This window comes from Typha angustifolia, chromosome 4 (assembly GCF_048772165.1).
Source record: "Typha angustifolia cultivar Huaian chromosome 4, ASM4877216v1, whole genome shotgun sequence".
In the NCBI taxonomy this organism is placed as follows: domain Eukaryota; kingdom Viridiplantae; phylum Streptophyta; class Magnoliopsida; order Poales; family Typhaceae; genus Typha; species Typha angustifolia.
This window is the reverse complement of record NC_133242.1, coordinates 4901736-4926176: the sequence shown is the minus strand read 5'-3', so window position 1 is coordinate 4926176 and position 24441 is coordinate 4901736. Positions and strand designations below refer to the sequence as shown.

At 37.6% G+C, this 24441-nt stretch overlaps 2 protein-coding genes across 3 annotated transcripts; both read left to right on the top strand.

The window, feature by feature from the left end:
• Positions 1–6692: 6692 nt before the first annotated feature.
• On the top strand, positions 6693–11303 carry LOC140759545 (low-temperature-induced cysteine proteinase). Of its 2 annotated transcripts, none has more exons than XM_073096135.1 (6): positions 6693–7147; positions 9409–9644; positions 9796–9936; positions 10030–10461; positions 10823–10927; positions 11018–11303. In XM_073096135.1, the coding sequence occupies exons 1-5, from the start codon at positions 6745–6747 to the stop codon at positions 10910–10912; spliced, it is 1302 nt and encodes a 433-aa protein (XP_072952236.1). In that variant the 5' UTR covers positions 6693–6744; the 3' UTR covers positions 10913–10927; positions 11018–11303. The 2 variants fall into 2 exon arrangements, with proteins under 2 accessions (XP_072952236.1, XP_072952235.1); XM_073096134.1 differs by having other exon boundaries at positions 10823–10944.
• A 4618-nt stretch (positions 11304–15921) lies between these two features.
• On the top strand, positions 15922–24340 carry LOC140759546 (uncharacterized). The gene is made up of 7 exons (XM_073096136.1): positions 15922–16079; positions 18368–18509; positions 22893–23040; positions 23119–23194; positions 23370–23481; positions 23607–23695; positions 23953–24340. The coding sequence occupies exons 1-7, from the start codon at positions 16044–16046 to the stop codon at positions 23995–23997; spliced, it is 648 nt and encodes a 215-aa protein (XP_072952237.1). The 5' UTR covers positions 15922–16043; the 3' UTR covers positions 23998–24340.
• Positions 24341–24441: the final 101 nt, after the last annotated feature.

Sequence of the window (24441 nt, the reverse complement as noted above, 5' to 3'; positions counted from 1 at the left end):
ACATGAATCAAGTACATAAATAGGAGGAGATTACAACAATCTCTCCTATAATTAAGCTTGTCTATCCAACACATTAGGATAGTATTGCTATATACAAGGAAAGTAAATAACAAACAGATTAACCAAATCAACAATAATAGTAATAAAATCTGATTCTGAAACTTCTTTCCTGATTTTGATATTTCTTTCCAACACTCCCCCTTCTTAAGTTGGAACCAAATATATTTTCAATATTTCTTTCCAACAAGTTGGAACCAAATCTGATTTCAATATTTCTTTCCAACACTCCCCTTCAAGTTGGAGAGTGGATATCTTGCACGCCCAACTTGCGTACCATAGGTATAAATATTTCCTTTCCCAAAGGTTTAGTTAACAGATCTGCCAATTGATTTGCTGAGCCAATATGCTTAGTAATTATTGAACCATCTTGAATCTTGTCTCGAATATAGTGACAGTCCATTTCTATGTGCCTTGTGCGTTCATGAAAGACTGGGTTTGCTGCTATATGGAGAGCGGCCTTGTTGTCACAATATAAGGAAGCAGGTCCATGGTGAATAAGGCCTAAGTCTCCTAATAGGCACCGAAGCCATGTTAACTCACAGCAAGCTCCTGTCATTGCGCGGTATTCCGCTTCGGCTGAAGATAATGATACAGTCTTCTGCCGTTTTGATTTCCATGAAATTAGTGAGGACCCAAGGAACACATAATACCCTGTAGTGGACCGTCTAGTGAGAGGACAACCTCCCCAATCTGAATCACAATAGGCCCGCAATTTTAAATCATTTTTTGAAGAAAAGAATAGACCTTGACCTGGGGCACCCTTTAGATATCGAACAACGCGTAAGGCTGCCTCCATATGATGTCTTCTAGGTTGATGCATGAATCTACTCAAGACATAAACAGAATAAGTGATATCAGGTCTTGAAACCGTCAAATATATCAGGCGGCCCACCAATCTTCTATATTTGCCTGGATCTTTAAGCAATTCATCTTTATCTGACAGTTTTAAGCCTCTTTCCATAGGAGTGTCCACTGGAGCAGCATTTAATAGACCTGCATCTTTGATTATTTCTAATGCATATTTTCTCTGTGACATAAAAATCCAATTTCTAGATGCAGAGATTTCTATTCCTAGAAAATATTTCAACTCGTCAAGGTCTTTAAGATTGAAATTTTTATGCAAATGCTTCTTGATGGCAGCAATTCTGTTTGGATCATTTCCAGTGATCAAAATGTCGTCGACATAAATTAGGAGAATGATAAAGGACTTGCCTTTCTTTTCGGTGAAGAGGGAGTAGTCAGCTCGTGATTGTATAAAGCCAGCGGAAGTGATGACAGAAGAAAACTTTGAAAACCACTGGCGGGAGGCTTGCTTCAATCCATAGAGCGATTTGTGTAGACGACAGACGAGATGTTCCTCCCCCTGTCTCCGAAGCCCTGGTGGTGGAGACATGTAAATTTCTTCAGTCAGGTCACCGTGGAGGAATGCATTGTGGACATCAAGCTGATGAAGTGGCCAGCCTCTGGCAGCAGCTAAGGCAAGAAGACAGCGAACAGAAATAATTTTTGCTGTGGGAGAGAAAGTCTCATGGTAGTCGATGCCCTCCATTTGGGTGAATCCTTGAGCAACCAAGCGCGCCTTATGTCGCTCTATTGTGCCATCAGAGCGACGTTTGATCTTGTAAACCCACCGACATCCTATGGGTTTCTTGCCAGCTGGAAGAGATGCCAGACTCCATGTGCCGTTGGCAGCAAGAGCATCTAACTCAAGCTTCATTGCATCACGCCATTGAGGGTTGGTGATAGCTTCATTGTAAGAGGTCGGCTCTCGCTCTTGACTGATAGAAGCAATAAACGATTTGTGTGCAGGTGTATAGCGATGATAAGAAAGGTAATTGATCAGTGGGTACCTTGTCCCTTTGCGCGAATCTGGAGAGGAGGAGGTGACTGGATCAGAGGGAGGATGCGTGACGGTAGAGCAGAGGTAATCGTTGAACCTCACAGGTGGATTAGATTGTCGAGTGGAGCGACGGAGAGGAATATTGGTTGGTGGTGGTGGATCGGGTGTTCCGGTAGAGGGAATAGTGGTAGTATGGCAAGGTGGTGGTGGCGGGGAGGAAGTAGAGGGGAGAAGGTTCATGTGTGAACGAATTTCAGGTGGTTGTATGTGTGATGGTGGTGGTAGAGTTGCGATGGAGGGTGGTGAGGTGGTTGGGTTAGGTTCAAATGATGGTAATGTGGTTGAGTTGGGTTCAAAAGAATGATCATATGGGCTTATGGGACTTGTATCATCTCCCTTTGATGGGCTTGTCGTTTGGATCAAAGGAAAGGGTAGAGAATAGGTATTATTTGGAGAATAAGGAAAAATATCTTCTTTAAAATGGACATCTCTACTTGTGAAAATTTTTTGTGTTAATAAATCAAAAAGTTTGTAACCTTTTTGACCTATCGGGTATCCAATGAAAATGGAAGGTGTAGCTCGGCAGTCAAATTTATGAGAGGTATGAATGTTTGTGGCATAAGCCAAGCAACCAAAAACTCGTAGATGGGAAAAAGTAGGAGGTTTTGAGTAAAGAAGCTCAAATGGTGTCTTGTCGGCTAAAATTGGGGAAGGTAGCCGATTAATGATATGAACAGCAGTAAGAGCACATTCTCCCCAAAATTGGGAAGGAAGATTAGCTTGAAATTTTAATGCTCTTGCTACTTGAAGAATGTGACGGTGTTTGCGTTCCACAACCCCATTTTGTTGAGGTGTGTATACGCAAGAATGTTGAAAAATAACACCGTTATCTTGAAAAAAAGAACGAAGAGAGATAAATTTGCCACCATTATCACTTCGAACAGTTTTGATGCGAGTTTCAAATTGAGTAGAAACATAACTGAAAAAACGTTTTAAAAGCACTTGTGTTTCATCTTTATGTCGCATCAAAAATATCCAAGTAAAACGTGAAAAACCGTCGACAATGGTGAGAAAATAATGAGAACCAGAAAAGGAAGGATATCGATAGCGACCCCAAATATCACAATGAATAACATCAAATGGTTTAATAGAGGAAGTATTACTGACATTAAAAGGTAAACGACTTTGTTTGGCAAGTGGACAAATAGAGCAAGATTTATTGGAATTAGCAGAAAAATTTAAGAAATTTTGGGCAATAAAATTCAAACGGGAAGATGATACATGCCCTAAGCGGTTGTGCCAAAGGTCGGTAGGTGAGATAGTGAGATTGCATGTTGGTTGGTTTGAGTACGTGGCTTGTTTAGTGGTAGACTTTCTTGCTCCTAATGCCACCAGATAATAGAGTCCGTCACGCATTTCACCCAAACCAATCATCTTCCTCGTATCCAGATCCTGCAAAATGCACCAATAAGGGAAAAATGTCACTGAACAATTTAAACCTTTTGTCAATCGCCCTACTGACAACAAATCAACTTTGAATGTAGGAACAGATAACACATCATGCAATTTATAGACAGAATTCAAAGGCATAGATCCTTTAGCAATAGTTTTGGCCTTCTCTCCACTAGGTAATAATACGGGTGATAACGAGCAACCTTTGTCTTTATGCAGTATTTTTGATGATGAGGTGATATGATTTGTTGCACCACTATCGATAATCCAATTTCGACGAGCTAATTGAGACAAACCTGGTTTTGTGACCGCATTTGCCTTAGGATTAAGGGTACCTTCTGCTTGATTATTGAGAAGTTCCATAATCTGTTTTAATTGGGCCTCTGTGAATGTGGTGTTGGGTCCACCTTCTTCACAGCTCGCCTGGTTGACTGCAGAGTAATTGGGCCGAGCAGAACCTGAGCCCGGATTGGACTTAGCCTTTGGATGGCCAGGGGGGTAGCCATGTAATTTGTAACACTTTTGGACCCAATATCCATCGGCATCACAATAGGTGCAGTGGGGTTCATTACGTCTGTGATTAGAATCAGGACGATCGCTCCTCTCGTTCTTCCCCGGTGATGGTGGATAAAGCTTGCGGACAGCCATGGCAGCAACCGAGGTCGGCTCAGTGGAGGCGGAAGCAACTCCTAGATGGCGTTGTTTCTTCTCTTGAGCAATGAAGGAGTATGCTTCGCGAACTGAGGGGGAAAGTTTCATCAAGAGGATTTGACCGCGGACTGCACTGTAAGATTCATTCAAACCCATTAGAAATTGCATTACCTTTTGTTGCTCCGATTGTGGTGTTTCACAATGCATCCCTAGCTCGTCCCATAGGGTTTTCAATCGAGTGTAATAGGTGGAGACAGAGGTGGTTTCTTGCTTGTGAAGGACGATGTCCCGTTGGATCTCAAATATGCGGGCTAGATTGCCCTGAGAGAATCGGGTATCGAGGTCCTCCCAAACTTCTCTGGCAGTGGAATAAAAATTCACACTGTCAGCAATTTCTGGATCACAGGTGTTGACTATCCAAGAATGGATAATGTCATTACATCTTGACCAAATGGCATGACCTTCAGGATCATCTGCTTCTGAAGGAGCTAAGATAGACCCATTGATGAATCCGAGCTTATTTCTTGTATTCAAGGCTCGAATCATGGATCTTTTCCAACTGGAGTAGTTATCTCCATTGAGAGGCTTAGAAACGAGAACCAATCTAGAATGATCGGAAGGATGGATGAAGTAAGGATTGGAGAGATCTGTAGGGGATTTTTCTTTTCCTACCTTTGATGGATTTGGTAGAACAACACCATGAGAAGAAGAATGATTATCTTCAGCCATTGAGGGTAATGAAGGTTTCGATGGAATAGAATATGACTGCAATAGAACTTGGTTGCTAGGGTTCTAGCTCTGATACCATGTAAAAGGATTAGAATAAGGGAATTGTGTATCTCACTAACATGAATCAAGTACATAAATAGGAGGAGATTACAACAATCTCTCCTATAATTAAGCTTGTCTATCCAACACATTAGGATAGTATTGCTATATACAAGGAAAGTAAATAACAAACAGATTAACCAAATCAACAATAATAGTAATAAAATCTGATTCTGAAACTTCTTTCCTGATTTTGATATTTCTTTCCAACACTCCCCCTTCTTAAGTTGGAACCAAATATATTTTCAATATTTCTTTCCAACAAGTTGGAACCAAATCTGATTTCAATATTTCTTTCCAACAGATAATGCTGTGGTTCAGCAACTCTAAGTTCATTACATTTGAAACTAATAAGTATTTGGACAACTGAGATAGCTCTCCTCAAATCTAGTAGAAAATATGCTCCCTTAGGAAACATCTAACTCTTTAAATATATTCCTTTGATTGTCCTTGAGTTTTATAAGTTAGATAAAGTCCTTAGACAATAGTTATCTTTATAGGCAATGGGATCCATGTTGGTTTGGATTGAGTGATTTAGAATAAGCAACACCCAACCCAAATTTCATAGGAGAATTATATGTGTTATCTATGCCGAGTGCATACTACACTGTCAAAGGTGTGACTTAATTTTGATTGGGTTCTTTGATTCTCTTCAGACATACACTCTTTCACAAATCATATCTTAATGGTATCTAATTATAATTTATACCATATATTTCTAAGTGTTTTATGTCCATAAAATTTCTATCAGGTAGAATAGCACTTACGAATTGATCCAATAAGAGAATAATTTAAGGAAAATATATTTTTATAATATGTTCAAGATAGGATACTGTCTATAATTTTCTATATTGCTAAATATCAAATCAAATATATAATTTTATTTAGATCCTAAATAAACTATTGCACATTTTTATATACACCCCGAATTCTTTTGGTACACACAAATTATGGAAAAAAAATCTCGAATAAATCCCTCTTCAATTAGCTTTTCATTATGTTTTCATCTATATGAATCACCTGTGAGGATGTGAATAGATTTGTAATTATTTGAGGGGCAAAAATGAAAGAGAAATGTTAATATAGAAGGGGATTTATGTTTTCTCACCTTTTCGGTCAGCGACTTCGGGAGATTAAAGATTTTGTGTGTAAAAATAAAGGATAGTAAGAGGGTCTAAATAAAATTATTCGTAAATAAAACAGTGCATTGCAACCAACTGGGACAATCACTCTACCTATCATCCACCGCGTGCGCAATATTTTTTTTTTTATCATCTATGAGTCCGAAGACTAGATATAAATTGGACAAAAGGTTAACCCTCTCTAGATACAGAGATAATTTAGACCTCACTGAGCTTTTAATTATCTAGTCTAGGCTTCAAGCTATATGCGTCGCCGAACAATTGCTTCGAACTAAACGCCATCGAGACTTGCTTCAAACCGTTGCGTTGTCAAGTTGTTCTTTCAAACTAACCGCGCTGTCAAGCCATCAATTGAATCTTGCTAAGCCACCAAACCACCAACCACCAAATAATTTCTTTACAATATTATTTAGGGTTAGAGTTGAACTCACTATGTGAGTTAGTTAGTCCTATATATATATATTTTTTTAATGAATTATCACGTGCGCAATAAGCAGTGGTTGGCGAGAGTAAACGCCTAACTACTTGTAGCGGATCAGCTATATCCTAGATCATAGGAATCTGCTGCACCTGTTAGCAGCCAATTCAATTGTAGGAATCTACTGGACCTGTTAGCAGCCAACTGAAGACTGCCAAGTACCCCACTACCCCAGCTACGAGAAAAATCCTCTCTTGGTCTTCCAATCCCCAATAATATCTCCTTAAATCATATTCCCTTTCTTTCTCCAGCTCCCTTTACACCCAAATCACACCCACCTCCTCCATCCCAAAATGCCCCTGTTCCCTAAACCCTTCTCTCTCCTCTTCCTCGTCCTCTCTCTCACTCCTCTCTCCTCCTCCTACTCCGACCTCTTCGAGTCATGGTGCAGGGAGCACGGAAAGAGATACGCCTCCGAGGAGGAGAAGGTCGCGCGCTTCCGGGCATTCGAGGACAACGCCGCCTTCGTCGCCGAGCACAACGCGGCCGTCAATTCATCCTACACTCTCTCCCTCAATGCCTTCGCCGATCTCACCCACCACGAGTTCCGCGCGACTCGGCTGGGGCTCGCGCCGGGGATCGCGGCGCCGTCGGGGGATCGAATGGTGTTTTCGGGGTTCAATGGCGAGGTGCCGGAGTCGGTGGATTGGAGGAAGAAAGGGGCAGTGACCAAAGTTAAGGATCAGGGGAGCTGCGGTATGTTGTTTACTTTTTTGGGGTGAAAGTTATCTTTTTTTAAGTTGGTTTTCATTAAAAGTGTTGCCATTCGGATAGGATTGTTGTTGGCTTGCTTTGAAATGAATCATAGGTGTGGTCTTGGAGAATTCAAATTGAAATAAATGAGACCCAAATAAGCATATACCTGGAGATTCCCATATAGGTTAGCCTTTCAAACTGTAATTCGTGTGGTGTTCTAAATCCACCTGTATGAGTAGTTGTTGTCGAAGTTCTCTCTATATTAGTTCTAATGATCCTATCCTAGAACAATACAGTTAATATTAAGAGAAGTATTTAGAGATTACATGGTTAGGCGACTTGCTATGCTCACTCAGATGGAAACGATCAGCCGATTCACTGATATTAAGATAAAGGGTTTTTTTTACATAATTGTGTTTGTTGGCTAGAAAATGAAGTTAAATGAAGTGCTTCACTTCAGGAAAGTGATTAAAGGAAGTCAAAAGATAAAGTAAAACTATTTTTGGTAGGTAAAGAAGTAACTCCTTTAATTCATTTTTGCAACTAAACATAAAAAATAGAGAATTCTTTGAAAGTGGATATTTTCTTCGCTCACTTTCTAGTATTCAAACAGCCTACTTAGTTTTTTGCAGAATATTCAAGGAATATTCCAAACGGATGGTTGTTAAAGTTAACAAATTCATATTAATGACTAAAATACCTTTTTCTTTTCTTGAAGTTTAAATCATAAATTATTTATAACTGATTCTCTTTCTTACAGATAATAAGACTTTATTTTCTTGTGCTATGATATTGAGTAACATTACATAGCTTAGAAAATTAAAACTATTTTAAGTAATTTATACAAGCAAAATTGTTTTATATTAATCTAAATTCAGTTTTAACAATGGTTAATTAGATTTAATTGACGGAATGATATTTTTGAAAGAGTTCAATACTTAAAATGATTTCGGTGGCAATCACAAAATTTTGAAGAATGTCGTGGCCATTGCGATTATTTTGAAGTTTTTAGTGGCAGTTAAATACAAACTCCTAAAATAAAATACAACAGCAGCAAAATAGGTTTACATTTTATTTATAGTTTTATACTACTGGTAACTTAACCTGGCACATTGAGAAATCCCCAGTTTACATCGTTATGACTGGCAGTTTCTACACCCTATTGTGGAGATCTTTACAAGAAATACTTTAATGGGAATAGGGAGACAAAAGGCTACTGTAAAGCAAATAGCTTGATATATTTAATTTGGATCTTAGGATTATGAAATCTGAACTGATTTTATGGAGAACTTGATGAGATATCTCAACATCATCATCCACTATCCCTTTTCCCATTTATGACTCTTGGTATGACTGAAGGCTAGGTTTGGAAGGATCTGTTAGGTGCAGTCATACTATTATGATCAACTATCTCCTTTATGTCAAACTTGTAAAAATTGGTAACTCTTTTCTGGTGAAATAAAATTAACTAGAGTGGGACTGCTCTAAGCCTATATAGGCGGTTGTTGGGTGATTATAGTTAAGACTGGCTAAAATGTGGAGAAAATTTATGGAAGTTCTTCTAGACATAGAGTCAATATGATGGAAAAGATTATAACAATATAGGGGCTTCTCTTTGCATTCAAAGCCAAAAGAACCTAGAGTCAGACCAGTGACAACTTACGAAGGTATATGTAAGCACTTTGCATACTCTCAAGCGTTCAACTGAATTATCTCATACTCAAGTGCTATGGTGCTTTAAAATTATGTGAGATCTGTTTCTGATCTTATATTAGTGGTTGTCAACAACTAGTTAAACCATCTAGTACTTTACAAAAAAAAAATTTCAAGGCTAACGAAATTCAAGCAAAAGGGACTGTTGCCTTGAAAATTATATGGCTAATTTGTGGATAGACATTTTCATACTATTAACCTATGCGCTTTGACCCTATTATTACCTGGAAAGTTTGCCTCAATATGGAATGAATGTACATGATGGAGAGAGACGATAACTCCTATGGAGGATATTATGTTAAATTTCTTTATGCAAATCTAGAGATATAAATGAAGTGCAATTCCATAGCCTAGTTGTGAAAGCGATTCTTCTAAATTAGAAAATTAGTTATATGCTTTTTTCCCTTTATTTTGATATCCCCTGTAACTGCCTCTCCTACTTTGTAATCTTATAATTCTTTCTATTTCCAATTTCCGTCGCTTCATTCTGTTTGTCAGTTACATTACTTCCTCTTTAAATATTTGCTGCTGCTTGGTTACTTGTTCAGGTGCTTGTTGGAGCTTCTCAGCTACTGGTGCTATAGAAGGTATAAATAAGATTGTGAGTGGATCTCTTGTAAGCCTTTCCGAACAGGAGTTAGTTGATTGCGACCGAACTTACAACAGTGGTTGTAGCGGTGGACTTATGGATTATGCCTATAAGTGGGTGATACAAAATCATGGAATTGACTCAGAAGATGACTACCCATATAAAACTGGGGAAAGGACATGCCTTAAGAACAAGGTAGCATTATGCATGCCAGCAGAAAGATTCCCTCATGCCTTTCATCTTTTGATTAGAATAAGTCACTTTCTTACCCATTCTATTATCAACGGTTGCCTTATCTTTAGCATCCTAATATATACTGAAGACTGATCGTGCCTGCCTATCACAGGTAAATCGTCGGGTTGTGACAATTGATGGTTATACTGATGTGCCCGCAAACAATGAAGATTTATTACTTCAGGCTGTGGCAAAGCAACCTGTTAGTGTAGGAATATGTGGTAGTGAGAGTTCATTCCAGTTGTACTCAAAGGTTTGCTCTTTTCAAGGATATGTATCTTTTTCTGATAGAACTATTCTGAAGCTCCTTTTTCCTGGCTCATAAACGTCCTTTCATTCCTGGCAGGGTATCTTCACTGGCCCATGTTCAACATCTTTGGATCATGCTGTATTAATTGTTGGATATGGTTCAGAAAATGGAGTTGATTACTGGATATTGAAGAACTCTTGGGGAACAAGCTGGGGGATGGATGGGTATATGCATATGCTCCGTAACAGTGGTAGCTCAGCAGGGGTCTGTGGTATAAACATGTTACCATCCTACCCTACAAAAACTAGCCCCAACCCTCCTCCTTCACCTGGCCCAGGTCCAACTAAATGCAGCGTTCTTACCTACTGCGCAGAAGGATATACCTGCTGCTGCACTTGGCGGGTGTTAGGATTTTGTCTTTCATGGAGTTGTTGTGGCCTGGATAATGCAGTTTGCTGCAAGGACCATCGTTATTGCTGCCCACAAGATTATCCTATCTGTGATAGCGATAGGAAACAATGCTATAGGGTATGCTACCTTCACTTTGATTAGTGAACAGTTAAGCTATTTTTGTTGAGCTTGCTCGTCTATTATTACAGTTTGTCAAAATATGCAGATTTTTTTTTCCTCTTGTGCGCCATGCTTAGTGTAGATCTGGCTTAGGCTACTTAATTTTAACCTTCTCTGCAGCTCTGTTCTTAGATCATACGCCAGATGCCTTGTTAGATGTCAAATTATTTCATCTCCAGTAGCACCAATTTAATCGTCAATCTTGGTTCTTACTGAGTTATTTTACATGTTAGCATAGTTTCTTGTATCAATCTGTTGCACTATCTGATAATCTGTGCATCCTCCATTCGTGGTGTTTATTATTTATCCTGACTTGCAGAGCAAAGCAAATTCTACTAATATAGAAGGAATCAAGAGGAAAGATCCATTTTTTAAAGTTGGATCTTGGAATAATTTCTTCGACATTTGAGGGCCATAAAATATGGTATTGGTGGCATTAGGGTATGATGGCATTCTCAATTTCCTGTCATTCTATGTTTATTCAAACTTACTATAATCTTGTGTTCTCTTGCAGAATTCCCTTTTCAAGGACATGCTGTACCTTTCTGCCAACATGAATGTGATAGTGTAGCTAAATATTTTCCTCCAAACTTGTGTGGAACTGTTCCATATACTTATAGATGTTTGAAATTTTCAGTCATCATTGATGAATATCAGAATTCTGTAACAGCATATATGATAGAACTGATTGATGTATCATTTCTATGATTAAATTATTTGTATTTTAATGTAATACTAGTTTAAGTGTTGATCAAATAAAGCTAGTGGCAATCTGAGATATGACTCTCATTGTCTCAGAACTTGGATGCCTTTCAAATTATAGCATCTTTCTAATCATTCTCATACTTAGAACTACACGGCATGATTCAACGTTAGATGCTTTGCAAGTTTATCTGCATAACTTTCTATCTTTTTCTTCTTTTGTTCTTCCTACAGAAGGTTTATATTAGCCAAATTATCTTTTTTGTTTCCAAAATTGTGAAGTTTTACAGGTAAGACGCAGGTGGACTTTGATGACTCCAGGAAGTGCTGAAAACAGTTAACTACTTATCTTTGTATGCAAAAGATGAGGTAACTGGATTAACTGTCAGACCTCGAATTAAAAATAAGCCTGATGATTCTTGTCAAAATTAAATTTGATTTTTAACTCTTACTAACAAAAGTGAATTTTTTTTTTTATTTCTGTCAATATTTCATGCATTTCAAAAAGCAATTTAGTTTCCCTTCCGACATTGTATATAGAAGATTGAATTTATGCTGATGCTTTCAGTGAAGTCTCTACGCCGAGTGATGTTTTTGTAATTTTTTGAGATTATTTTGGTATTTTTAACTCTTAACATTAATAGATTATGAATGTTCTTTGAAACTTATGCGGCAAGGCTGTTAAATTTTCATTTCTCTCTAAAAATAAGAAAAAAAATTTAATAATTTCACTTAGATCTTTTAAAGTAACCCTCATTTTTATATACATTTCTGGAACATTTTAGTACATATAGTCTTTAATAAATTATTGGACACCTCTCACCCCTCGGCAGGTGTGTAATTGAGCCCAGGTTTAATCAAGTTTAAATTGAAATTAATTTCAAGCTTATATTTATGATCAAAATTAAATTGAAATCATTACAATTTGAATTAATTTTGTGCTTAAGCAAATCGAGCTTAGACGAGCCGATTAATAAGTAATTTTAAGTTTTAATTAATTCAAGCTAAATGTTGAGCCGGATCAAGCTTCATTTAGGCTTGAATCAAATTTTAGAACTACTCTATATAATCAAAGTACATAATAATCCACTTTAGTATATTAATATAGCATAATTATAATATAGTATATAAAATAGTACTTTATATATATATATATATTATTTTGAGCTTTATCGATTATTTTGAAACCTATTATGAAGATCAAGCCCCGACTCAATTCATTTTTAAGCTGAGCTTGAGCCAGCTTAATTCATTTTCAAGCCAAGCATGAGCCAGCTTAATTATTTTGACAACGCTACCCCCTAAGACATTATTAATGAAAAAAGATAAAATGATCAGAAATATCTATGCAATTGGGTGGTCTAAGATGCCTTGCAAGACACATCTATCATAAAAATTGCATCATAGTTTCTCTAAGGAATTCTATCCGATTTGCCACCTTGAGCCACCCATGATGAACTGAATAGATAGTGGCGAGCAAAACTCTGATACCTCTAACTGAATAGAATGCTAGTAAGAAAAATATCAAGTTTATTTAGATAGAATACTAGTAAGAGAAAAATAAAGAATATTTAATTTATTGAGTTCAAAGAGATACTATATAGATTTAATTACATTAGCACTCCCGAAACTATAGATTGATATCAAATAACCCCTTGTCATGTAAAACATTACAGTCAGACCCCCTAACTAGCAGTGGTGTAAGAGTGGATAGTACTAATGGAAAATGGTAGATTTAAGAGTATATAGTACTAATGGAAAATGATAGATTTCTTTTTTCTCCCTATCCTCGTGGCATTATTATTACCATTTGCCATCATAGTGCTCGTGTTAGTGGGGATGACGACGCTGGTGATCTCGATGGTGGTCATCATCTACCGCTTGGCAAGGCATTTGATGGCTACAAGCGTTGCAACATGCAGCGTATGTGGCCAAACGCCATACTCTGCATGCTCGTCTATATTCACAACGCTCGCAACGTCCCTTCTCTCATCACCCTCGTCGACCTCTCTAAGCCCACTAAGCGCTCCCCAATCTTCGTCTATGCCCTCCACCTAGTCGAGCTCACTGGCTACACCTCTAACATCCTTGGCATCAATAACTCCACCAAGGCCACCCACGCCGCCCCTACCACCGCCTTGGACCGAACACATCTTCTCTGCCTTCGAGAACTATAAGCAGCATGTCAACACTGTCTCCCCCTACCCCAACATGCACAAGGATGTCTATGCCATCGCCACTGAAATGCTCGCCATCGTCATCCTACTCCCTTTCTATAAGCACTAGATTTGTTGACGGTGGCATGGAGCCCACCAACCTACCATCTACACCTTCAACCGACTCATCCTTGTAGCCGCCTTGCTCTATCACTATCCTCATCGACCGCGGCCTTAGGGCTTAGGGATCCAGTGCCGCTATGGCGGCCCTCCACACTACCCTCCTCTTCTTCAGCAGACCCGACGGTCACAAGGCCCTCACCTACACATAACGCATGGTCGAGCACTTAGGCGTCTCCCTCATCGTTGTCCACTTCTACCTCCCGGACCTCGATTGCCCTTCCCCTACCTCTGTAGCAGCTGGCGGCTGTTATGTTTGGCTCTCCTATTAAGTTAGGCTTGTAAATATGCTCATATTTCAAATCTCTTGTGATATAGTAGATGAGAGGGTTAGGGCATGTGAAAAGAAAAAATGAGATAATACATGGGTAGAAAGGGGAAATAGAGAAAGAAGGGTTGTCAAATGGGTAGAAGAAGTGCTATTAGAGGTGATCTTGCTACCTTCCACGGGAATTTTGATGCCGATATTTATATTCTTTTTCAGGTCATCTTTTGTTCTCTCTAAAGGTTCATTCACCTCTTGTTTTTACTATTGGTTGGTGAATCTTTCCACTCATTCTTTTTTTTTTTTTTTTTTTGCGTTCCATTAAATGATGAGATTATAGTACAAAGAATAATTTTCTCTTTTGAGAATCATGTATGCTTGCCTTTAGTGTTATCTAGAGAAGATTTGTATCTCCCTACACATAGTGAAGAAATTCGCTAGGGCAAAGCCCCGTGGTTTTTTCCAATTTAGATTTTCCATGTAAAATTCTCGATGTTATTATTTACTTGGGTTAACATTATTCCATTATATTGATTGCTTTCAATTTAGCTTCCCATAAATTGGTGGCTCTCATTTGATTATACATAGCCAAAGAAGGTTCATTTCCTTAACACCGTCACCAAAGACTTTCGTGCCATCACCATCATCACCAACAACACCCACAAGTGGCTGCTTGACGATAAGTACGTTAGCGAGTTTAGGGCGTAATGTCGACAATAGGCCGATGATTATATCAGGAAGGCGATGAGAAACAATGAGGAGATGGTGGCAATGATCCAAACCATGGAGTGCATTCACGACCTCTACATAGTGGGGAGGTCGTAGGGGGGTCGTTGGCTCTACACTCATGATCAGGATGGTAAAGTGGGCCGAGTGCTTGGAGTTGGGGCCAATTGGAGATCTCTTAGCATCATCGGATTTTGCGATGATGGTGTCGGCGATTGTGGTGTAGCAGTACGTTTTAGTGGTAGCGTCGCCTAGCAATAGGATTTTTGTTTGGCAATGGTATGCATCTAGGTAAGGGTTGGGGTTGATGAAGAAGAAGAGTTGGTGTTTAGGTTAGACTGGGGTTGAGAAAGAAGAAGAGTTTGAATTTATGTTAGGGTTGGGGTTGAGGAAAAAGAAGTATTTAAGTTTTAGGTTTGGGTTGGGGTTGAGAAAAAAGAAGGGTTTGGGTTTAGGTTGGGTTGGAGCTAACCAAAGATGAAAGTTTTCGATTAGGGAGGAGGAGAAGAAGAAGAAATGAAGGAATGAAGGAAAAAGAAGAAAAGGTAGAAGAAGAAGGATATATTTATCCTAATTTTATATTCTATTGGCATATTTGTTACAAATTTTATATATGAATCACATGTGACTATTTTTAGTTAAAAATGAGACACTGGTATTATGAAAAGACAACATTTTAATGCCCGATTAGTTTAGGGGGTCTGATTGTAGCATTTAAACTTCACGAGGTGACTGTGATATTACCCTATAGTTCAGGATGTGTTAATATAGTAAAATCTAGTATTTTCTATGAAAAAGTATTATTTTCTTTTACAAAATGACTCTCTCTTTCTCTTCGGTCAAAAAATAAGGTAACATTAAATTAGTGTGGTTTTATAATATAAATATAAAATGGAAAAATATTCATCAGTCCTGTTGTCTCAATTTTTTTATGCAACTCAATTTAGCAATTCTTAATGACATTGGTTATTTGATCAATTTAGGTGCAGGCTAACGGTCGAGCCAAACAGGGGGGCTTTCGTGTAGGCTAATGGCCAGGCTCTCAAGTCGGGCTTTTGGGTCGGGCTGACGGACGAGCTCCCAGGCAGAGGCTGACATGTAAATGGTTGCCCTATGCCGTCTATGGTAGTTTGGGCTCGAGCCGAGCACGGGTGCATTGGGCCGTTTGATCAGCCCTATCCCAGCTATTGATTATTCCTTAGTAATTTACAGATCCTAATGAAATTTAATTAGGAATTAATCCCTAGTTTCTCTCTAAAAATAGAAGAAAAGAAAAAATTAGTGTTAAGGAGGGAATCCCACACCTAATCGGATCCTAAACATGTCGGGTTCGGATCTTCATGGGACCCAGTCCGATCTCAACTGGTTGCTTCCTCTACTAAAATTGTCGTGGAGAACGGAACCACTCCTCCAGGCCACAAATCTCCGGCATTCGCCTCGTCGGAGCCGAGAACTATCCTCGTTTGTCTCTCTCCTTCTCGTTTTTACCTTCCCCTCTCTTAGCGGTGGCGATGATGGACTTGGATCCCAGACTTTACGAGCACATCGTAGGTTTCCCACTCTCTTCCCGTGCCTAAACCCTACACCTGGTGAAATCACTTGTATTATTATTTTTTAAACTTTCTTCGCTTTGTTTGTACGAGAAGCTCGTAGAAATTGGTCACCCATGTTCTACTTTCATCTCAGGGTTCCATTTTTTAGGCGTTTATGTTCTGTTTGACTTGCGTCTGATGGGGGGTTGGTGGGCGTTGTGTAAGTGAAAGCAGAGGAGAGTTTCTTGGGTTTTGGATCTCTTTGAAATTTTGGATTGTTGATTCAATTGCACTTTTGAGGGTGGATCAAATTGCCTTTTAATGTTAGGTTACTAGTTTTGCCATCACTTGTTTGTGTTATTTCTTTTTAAAATTTTGTTTTGTCGAAAACTTCGTTTAATTGGTCTCTTTCCACTTGACAATACAAGAATTATCTTCTAGGATAATATCATTACTCTATCCATCTTGGTTTCATCCTTGTTGAGGCTTTCACTCTGACTACGATTCAATCCTTTGTCAATCTCTTTTTGGCAATGAATTGGTTGGTTCATTGCTTTCCGTAAAAATAAAATATATATCTGGTATGTTCATTATAAAGTTATAATTATTTATTAAGCTGGATGATTCTAGTTGATGATCGTTAAAATGTCCAATTGTTTAGTTCTTCCAACTACTTTGAAAGGATTAAAGTCTAAAATATCTCTCTTTTAATGTGTGAGATGTGTTTATGATGTATCGAGAAGTACCGCCCCTTTACAGGAATTGCATTTTGAGACATACGTGTTTACTGCTTAAGCTAGTTAAAAGGTTGTATTCTGCTTCAGATATAGCTGTAATAAGTGGGAAGACCAGAAAGCTGTCGAGGTAGGTAGGAAATAGATTCTATTGTGAACAACTTAGCATTACTAAATAGCAAGTTTTCTTCTATTGTGAGATGACTTGACAATCCAGTTCTTTCATGGGTATAATGTGATTGAACAAGATCTTGTTATTACTAGAAAATTGCAAGAAAAACCAGAAATATATACATAATGTACATATATATTTCTATGACCACTTAATAATGTACCTTAGTTACTGATCGTACAAAAATGAGAATTCTGTCCTGACAAATTGTTGCAAGTAAGGCGAAGGAGCTGCATCTTTTCTTCCATACGTAACCCATCTTCACTCCTTAGTAGTAACAAGTTCTGTCATTGTTCATTCCTTTCTATTTACTCTTTGAATGCTAATCCAACTGAAGTTTTTGAGTTTCACTCCTTTGTACAAAAGTTTAATTTTTTGTCTTGGTTTTGGTAGTATTGATATCTTCCAGAGTTTTAACTTTAGTGTTGGTGGTATTACTGGAAAATAATCACCAAATTAGGGCAAGTACCTAGCTATTATATAGGAATAATATGTAAAACTTGAAGAGCACACCATTTTCTTTGTTATATGCAAGGTTTAACATAATCTGAGTCAACAATTTTGCCGTTGGGACAAGGCATGCTGGTTAGCCATGGGCAAGGTATGTGCTAACTGTTGAAGTCGGGATAGGGCGACACTTTACCTGTGTTAGTTTAGCACAGAGCTGCACAAGGTTGGCAATTTGGCATGTGGTAGCAACAGAGCTGCAGAGGTTCAAGTGTTTGACTGACATTGGCATGGAGGCAATTCTTAGTTATTATGTAGTATCTTGGTGATTTCTTGTTGGCATTGCCAATCATGAGGATGGAATAATTCTAAATTTACTCTTGTCATTCTTGATGGTACACATGATTGGCAGATCTGATAATGATGTTTACTTTTATGGGATATAAAACTATGATATTGTGAGCTTCATGCTTCAGTAGAGTTATCATTTGCTTCATCATCCATAAAGAAATTAATCTTGTGAAATGTAATGAAGGTTTCTCTAATTCCTTCTGCACTATATTCCAGAGTCAGATCCTAAATCTTGACATATTTCTTGCTGTCTTGTTTGGAGTAATTAATTGATAAAGACTAATCAGAATTCTGTAGAGCTATCTATCACTTTCTTTTTATCCATAAGTGAAAGTTCCTCTTCATTCCTTCTGCACTATATTCCAGAATTAGATCCAAAATCTTGTCATATGTCTGCTGCCTTGTTTGATTCTTTTAGTAATTAATTGGTAAAGAGTGTTCCACAAGAAGCAAGCATGACGATCCTTTTTAATCAGCTAACAAAGCAGCATTCAAAGATTCTTTATGCTAATGCATTAAGAAGCATAACAACAATTGCATTGAGATCAAATAATTTTCTCAAGTCTTGTTTGCTCATTTTGTCTCTTCACTATTGACAGGCAGTGAGTGACAATGATGTCTGCAATGTTATCCTATCATATCTTGTGCATAACTGTTTCAAAGATACAGCAGAGGCATTCCTTTCTTCTACTGGGATGAAACAACCTGTTGATTATCTCATGGACATGGACAAACGCAAATGTAAGTAATCTATTTGCAGGTTATACTGCAGGCAAGTAACTTTAAATATGAAATTATGCATATAAGCTCTTCTAAATGATATCTTTATCACTTTTCTAGTCTCAAATATCATTAGTCTCAATGAGAATCCTATTTCAATTTGGCTGATCAGTTGCACTAGAACAGACATGTTCATTATTTTTACCTATAGGGAAAATCACATCTGACACTCTACATATTTACACTTTCACGGTTTACGCCGTACTTTTTAAATATTTAGGTGCCCTTTGGTTCTTGCATAGCTGTTAAACATGAATAAGAGACTTATTTATGGTACGGAGCAACATGAGGGTGTGATAATTTTATCACACCTCCCATCTACAGTGGAACAATATGCAGAACTTATCTTGATGTGCATTGACTGGGTTATGCACATTCTTAGAGAGTAGGTGGTGTTTCCCTCCTATTACTAAATAAGGGAGGGTTAATTCAAGAAAAACCTTCCTGTTATGCTTGAACCGAACAAACCTTAGTTGCAAGCCCCTACCTTGGACTTTATTCTTAGAAACAGTAACACACTAGGCTAATGCAAAGGTATCAAGGAAGAATCTTTGTTAGAATCAAACTTGATTTTTCAAATATGCCACTCCTCCTGAGAGAGAGGAAAGGGTATTTTCAGAAAATCACTGTCAATCTAGGTGTTGCTTGCAAGATGATTGGTGAAGACTTCAAGGCAAGTTTATATGATTGAGTTAATCATGGATTGTTATGCTGCCACATAGCATGCTAGCGAGAATGAAATCCGCTATGGATATATTGTGGGATAGGTTTTTCTTTTAGGGTTTGTAGAGGTCTTAAAGTTGCAGTGCTTGGTGGCTGCAATATGGCTAATGCAGAGCAAGGCGGTAGAGAGTCAATGGAGTAAGCACATGGTGGCAGTGGATGCAGAGGAGCAGCAAAAGAGGGAGGAGACTTGAAATATCTTACTGTGCTTGTGGCACAACAGATTGTATTGTCCCATGATTGCGATTTCTGAGCCTGTGGAGGGGCTATCCTTGGGAGTTACTACTTACTAAATTATTCTTCAGAATGGAAAATCATTATCTCCCAAAATCAGATTTGCTACTCCCTTCGAGGCATCATGTTGTCATAAATCTTATCTACTTGTTCTTTCTGGAGAATAGTTCAGACAAATTATTTTTCACTTGATTATAGAACTTAGTGTATGGTTCTCCAATAGATATGTATGAAATAAAAATCCTTATACCAGGTTGGCAGATTGTGTGGAAGAGTGTTGAAATATGATAATAACGACTTTATTTTGCTATTTCCAATCTACTCTAACTGTAGCAGTAGACAAGTCCAATTCCTCCATTCAAATCTTGTTGGAAGAAAGATTTCTTTTATTCTTGTCTTGCTTCCTACAATGAAATTGGATGCTTCCTATTAAAAGGAAAGGAGATAAGAAATGCATAAGAGAGTTCACTAATTGCTTTGTAGCTTCTGCTATTCTGTGCATTATTTAGGAACTCCAAGTTCCAATCAAAGATTTACTCTGATAGTTTAGGATTAGCTTCTTGGCTCATGCTATTTCTTGCAACTCCAATTTGAAAAGAAAAAAGAAAAAAAAAGAAGTCACTCCCCTTTGTTGATACTAGGCATTTATTTGCCAAGTATTAATGAATATAAGGATACTCTCTTTTATGTCTCTTAATCTAGATTTTTCAAGGAAAACAACAATAAGAAGTGCCTCCTCTCCTTTTTGTATATTTTCATCCTATACATAAACCGTATCAATGTACCTCTTTGTCTTTTTATCTATATCACTGTACATCTATCTCTTGGCTTTGGTCTCCCCGGTAAATCCATCAAAGAAAGCATATCACTAAGGGTATGAAATATCAACAAAGATATGAGATGTGGATTAGAGTCATTAGACACAATATGGTTACATAAGTAAGAAATCTTGAAGTATGGCATAATTGTAACTTAAGTTCCTATTCACTTGTCGAATAGGAATAACTTTCTTCTAGAATAAGCCTCCTTTGGTATAGTAACTAAACAACAATATAGCCTCTTTTGATATACTAATTCATCATTTTCTCTTTTCTTATTCCATATTGTTTTTAAAAATCAACTTAATAATAACCTAAAATTACTATGCCCATTGAGAAGATAACACTCAATAACCAATCACTTCATCTATAATTAGATTCTCTCTCTCTCTCTCGGCTGCCATAAGTGAGCATGACTTTTTTCTTCAACAAGTCCATCGCCAAGATCTCTCCTTATCACTATGGTTCCCAGTTTTGGTTCTAGTCGATCTCGATCCTGACCGAAACTAGCCGGTTGGCTAGTTTCAGCTGGGGTTTTAGCTGATACTCAATTCATTTTAGACAAGATTGGCAATTTCGGTTGGTGGGAATGGGTCGGATTCAAATCGGAGGACATTAATAATTGATATTCCCCCCCCACCTGCCTCTCTTTCTCATATCTCTCTCTCTCTCTCTCTCTCTCTCCTTTCTTTCTCTTTCTATTTTTCTCTTCTTTGTCACCTCTCCCATCGGCAACTGGGTAGATCTCCAGTAATCTCGAAGTCCGGCTATGTTCTCTAATGAAGATCCGATAATCTCGACCTCAACCTTTGGCGGCCTTGGGTGAGTTTTCTTTTTTTAGGTCTCATTCCTCTCTCTTTCTCTTCCTACGATGAAGTAGCAATAAGTGCTGTGATATTAATCAAAGTTTTGAATTTGAGTAACATACATTTTTTATCTTTTTATGTTTCATATGTGAGTATTTTTTTTTCTTGTCGTTTTTTCTAAATTTTTTAAATTCTGTATTTTTAAATAATATTTAGAATTTTACATAATTAAAAATAGTTTGATTCGATATGAGTGGTCGATACGTATCATTTTTTCGAACAGTCAATACCCGATCCTGATCCCAATCCCGATACTCAAAACCTTGTTCATCACCCCTCTTATCTGAGATGAATTCTATAGCACTCCTCGCACACAGTTTTATTACTAGAGAGCAACTCTCCTTACTCTCCAAGTAAGTAAAAGAAGGCAATGAAGGTCATCTTTTCCGATCAACCAACAACTTGCAATGACCGAAATACATGAAACCTCCCATCTTTTGCACTCCTTACCAAAATCATTTTGTTCCAGAAGTAGATCGACTATCGCAACCGTCCAACAGTACAAAACATGTTACATTAAATTTGTGAAATAAGGTTATGTGAGAAGATGCAGACTTTTTATTGCAATGTGGAAGAATAACTACGTAGTGCATATGTGAGGGGTTATTTTCCCGTACTGCGGGATTATAATATGCACTGTATGATTATTTCTCCTCACTGCGATAAAAAGTCTATACCTTCTCACATGACCTTATTTAACTAATTTAATATAAATAGAATGTTACATTAAAACGTACCACTTTGGCATCATTAATTAAAATCAATACCTATTTTACCGAGGAGAACTTGATTTTTATTAATGTGCTGTTGCGGGATTTTGTCTATTAATTTCTTTTGTTGGTAATTCGGGGAAGATTTTCTATTTGTAACCATGTAGTTTTAATAATAAATATGACAATTACAGATAAATTTAAATATTAGTACTATTTTAATCCAAATATTAAAACATCACTAATTTTTAATACAAATTAATTATTCTTTATTATTTTATATCAACTTTATGTCATATCAAATGTAATTACTACTCCTTAATACTAGTATATAACTTAACATTAGAATAGCTATATTAGTATTAGCTCTCTAATTCTGGTATTAAAACTTAGAATATTTCTTTTAGAATTGACCTTATTCCATAAGTGATTGGGGCCTTATGAAGTAGCGGTCAAGATTATACAAAAATTGTGTATGCATTGAAAGAATATTGTAGTGAAAAATAAAAGATCCAATACATATGAGTAAGTTATTAATACCTAAATATTGCAAGAAGAGAAATGACATCAATCGGTCATAATAGTTATCACCATGGCATGAGCTCCAAATTTAGGCCTCCTTCATGTGGGTAGAGCTTAATTTACACATCTAAATGCAACATCTATCACTAAACGAATCCTCTTCATTGTATCCCAAATGAACTATGGAAATTTTGCTTCTATTTGATCTTTGTATGGTCATTAGGATGTAAGATGTGTCCTGGATGTCTCCAAGCCATATCCTTATTTATGTTTTCATTTAGGAATATTGATACATGAAGAAGTAGATGATCTGCAGTCTATGAAGTATATGGTAGATATCATCTGTTATGGCTCAGTCTAATATGGAGGTATCTGTGCTTTATACTTTGGACCAGGGATTGTAGTAGTATTCACTGGTTACAGTACCTTGAAAAACACTATTTACAAATTTTGTACTCGATTTTCTTTCAGCAATTTCCCATTTTGCCTTGGAAGGGAATGCTCTTGAGGCCATAGAGCTCACAGAACAGTTAGCGCCTAACTTACTGGAGGCTAATATGGACTTGCATTTTGACCTTTTAAGCCTGCACTTCATTGATCTGGTTCGCTCTAGGAAATGGTGAGCAATTTTTAGATATTAAAATATGCAATGAGATATTGTACTATGGCTTAATGTGATTATTACTTGGAATGACAGCACAGAAGCTCTGGAGTTTGGCCAGAAAAGGCTGACATCATTTGGAAAGGTGCAAAAATATGTTGAGAAGCTGGAGGTATATTTCTCACTAATGTGCTTTTGTTATGATATCGCTAGCATGATCACAAGCAAAATGAGAAGGGCTGCAATTTATTTTGAGACAAAGTGCGATATATCTTATATAAGAATATATCTTTGTCATGATTTAATGAAATCCACTTCACTGCGTGCTTCATCTTGCAATGGCATAGGACTTTATGGCTCTACTAGCTTATGAAGAGCCTGAAAGATCACCTATGTTTCATTTACTGAGCCCAGAGTATCGACAGAATGTTGCAGATAGCCTGAATCGAGCTATCCTTGGTATGCTTAGCATCTGCCAGCAGTAGTGTTCTATTTTCCTGATTGCAATGACACTTGTTTTATCCTACTGTTTTTTTAATCTGTTCTTGTGACCAATTGTACTTTGCTCTCATTGTTCACGTCAGCCCATGCTAACCTTCCTCCTTACTCTTCAATGGAAAGGCTGATTCAGCAAACTACTGTGGTTAGACAACTACAGCAGGAGCTTGGCAAGGTAAACAATCACTTTGGTTACTCTGATATTTGCAGGATGCCTATTTGATCTTTTCTCTTTCAATGAATCCTTATCCCAACTGTTCATGTCAGTGCGATAAGTTGCACCATGTTGTACGCTTACCAGATGAAAAGAATCTCTGTCTTTCTTTGGTACTGATTCATTGTGCATGGTTTAAATTCATTTGGGTGGATCAAAATAAGACTATAACAGATGCATACAGTGCTTTTGTAATATTTTTACTTTGGTTTTGGCAGGATGCACCTCCACCCTTTTCTCTGAAAGCATTTCTGAACAACTGAGCTGCATAGGGTGTGCTTAAAGGTTCCTTACCATCTTATGGCTGGTCTTACTTTATCTGCGTCTACCTGAACGACGCCACAATACAAGATTCAGTCCTGCAGCATGAGGTTGCAAGAGCATGGCCATCCAAATGTCATATTTTAGGAATCAGTCTTTTTCGCCCCAAACGTTGTGTATTTTATAATTTTATCAATCAAGAATCCAGTGATTTATGGAGTGGTGTCCAATCCAAGTTATTAGAGGTTGGAGAGATGTAGTCTTTCTTTTTCTTTTTCATTGTTCTTAAACGCAATGTGATTTTAGACTTGTACATACAAATGCATTGAAGAAGCTTATTATGTATGCCTTCCTATGCCTGATAAAACTATTGCTGCCTTTTCTTCAGTTTTTCTATCTTGGGTTTTCTGATCAGAGACAAGTCTCTGCAGCACTCGAATGTGATG

Coding starts and splice junctions, on each gene's coding strand:
- LOC140759545 (XM_073096135.1), top strand. CDS start 6,745: ATGCCCCTGTTCCCTAAACCCTTCTCTCTCCTCTTCCTCGTCCTCTCT. Junction 7,148..9,408: donor TAAGGATCAGGGGAGCTGCG/GTATGTTGTTTA, acceptor TTACTTGTTCAG/GTGCTTGTTGGAGCTTCTCA. Junction 9,645..9,795: donor GGACATGCCTTAAGAACAAG/GTAGCATTATGC, acceptor TGCCTATCACAG/GTAAATCGTCGGGTTGTGAC.
- LOC140759546 (XM_073096136.1), top strand. CDS start 16,044: ATGATGGACTTGGATCCCAGACTTTACGAGCACATC. Junction 23,041..23,118: donor CTGGTTCGCTCTAGGAAATG/GTGAGCAATTTT, acceptor TTGGAATGACAG/CACAGAAGCTCTGGAGTTTG. Junction 23,696..23,952: donor TACAGCAGGAGCTTGGCAAG/GTAAACAATCAC, acceptor TGGTTTTGGCAG/GATGCACCTCCACCCTTTTC.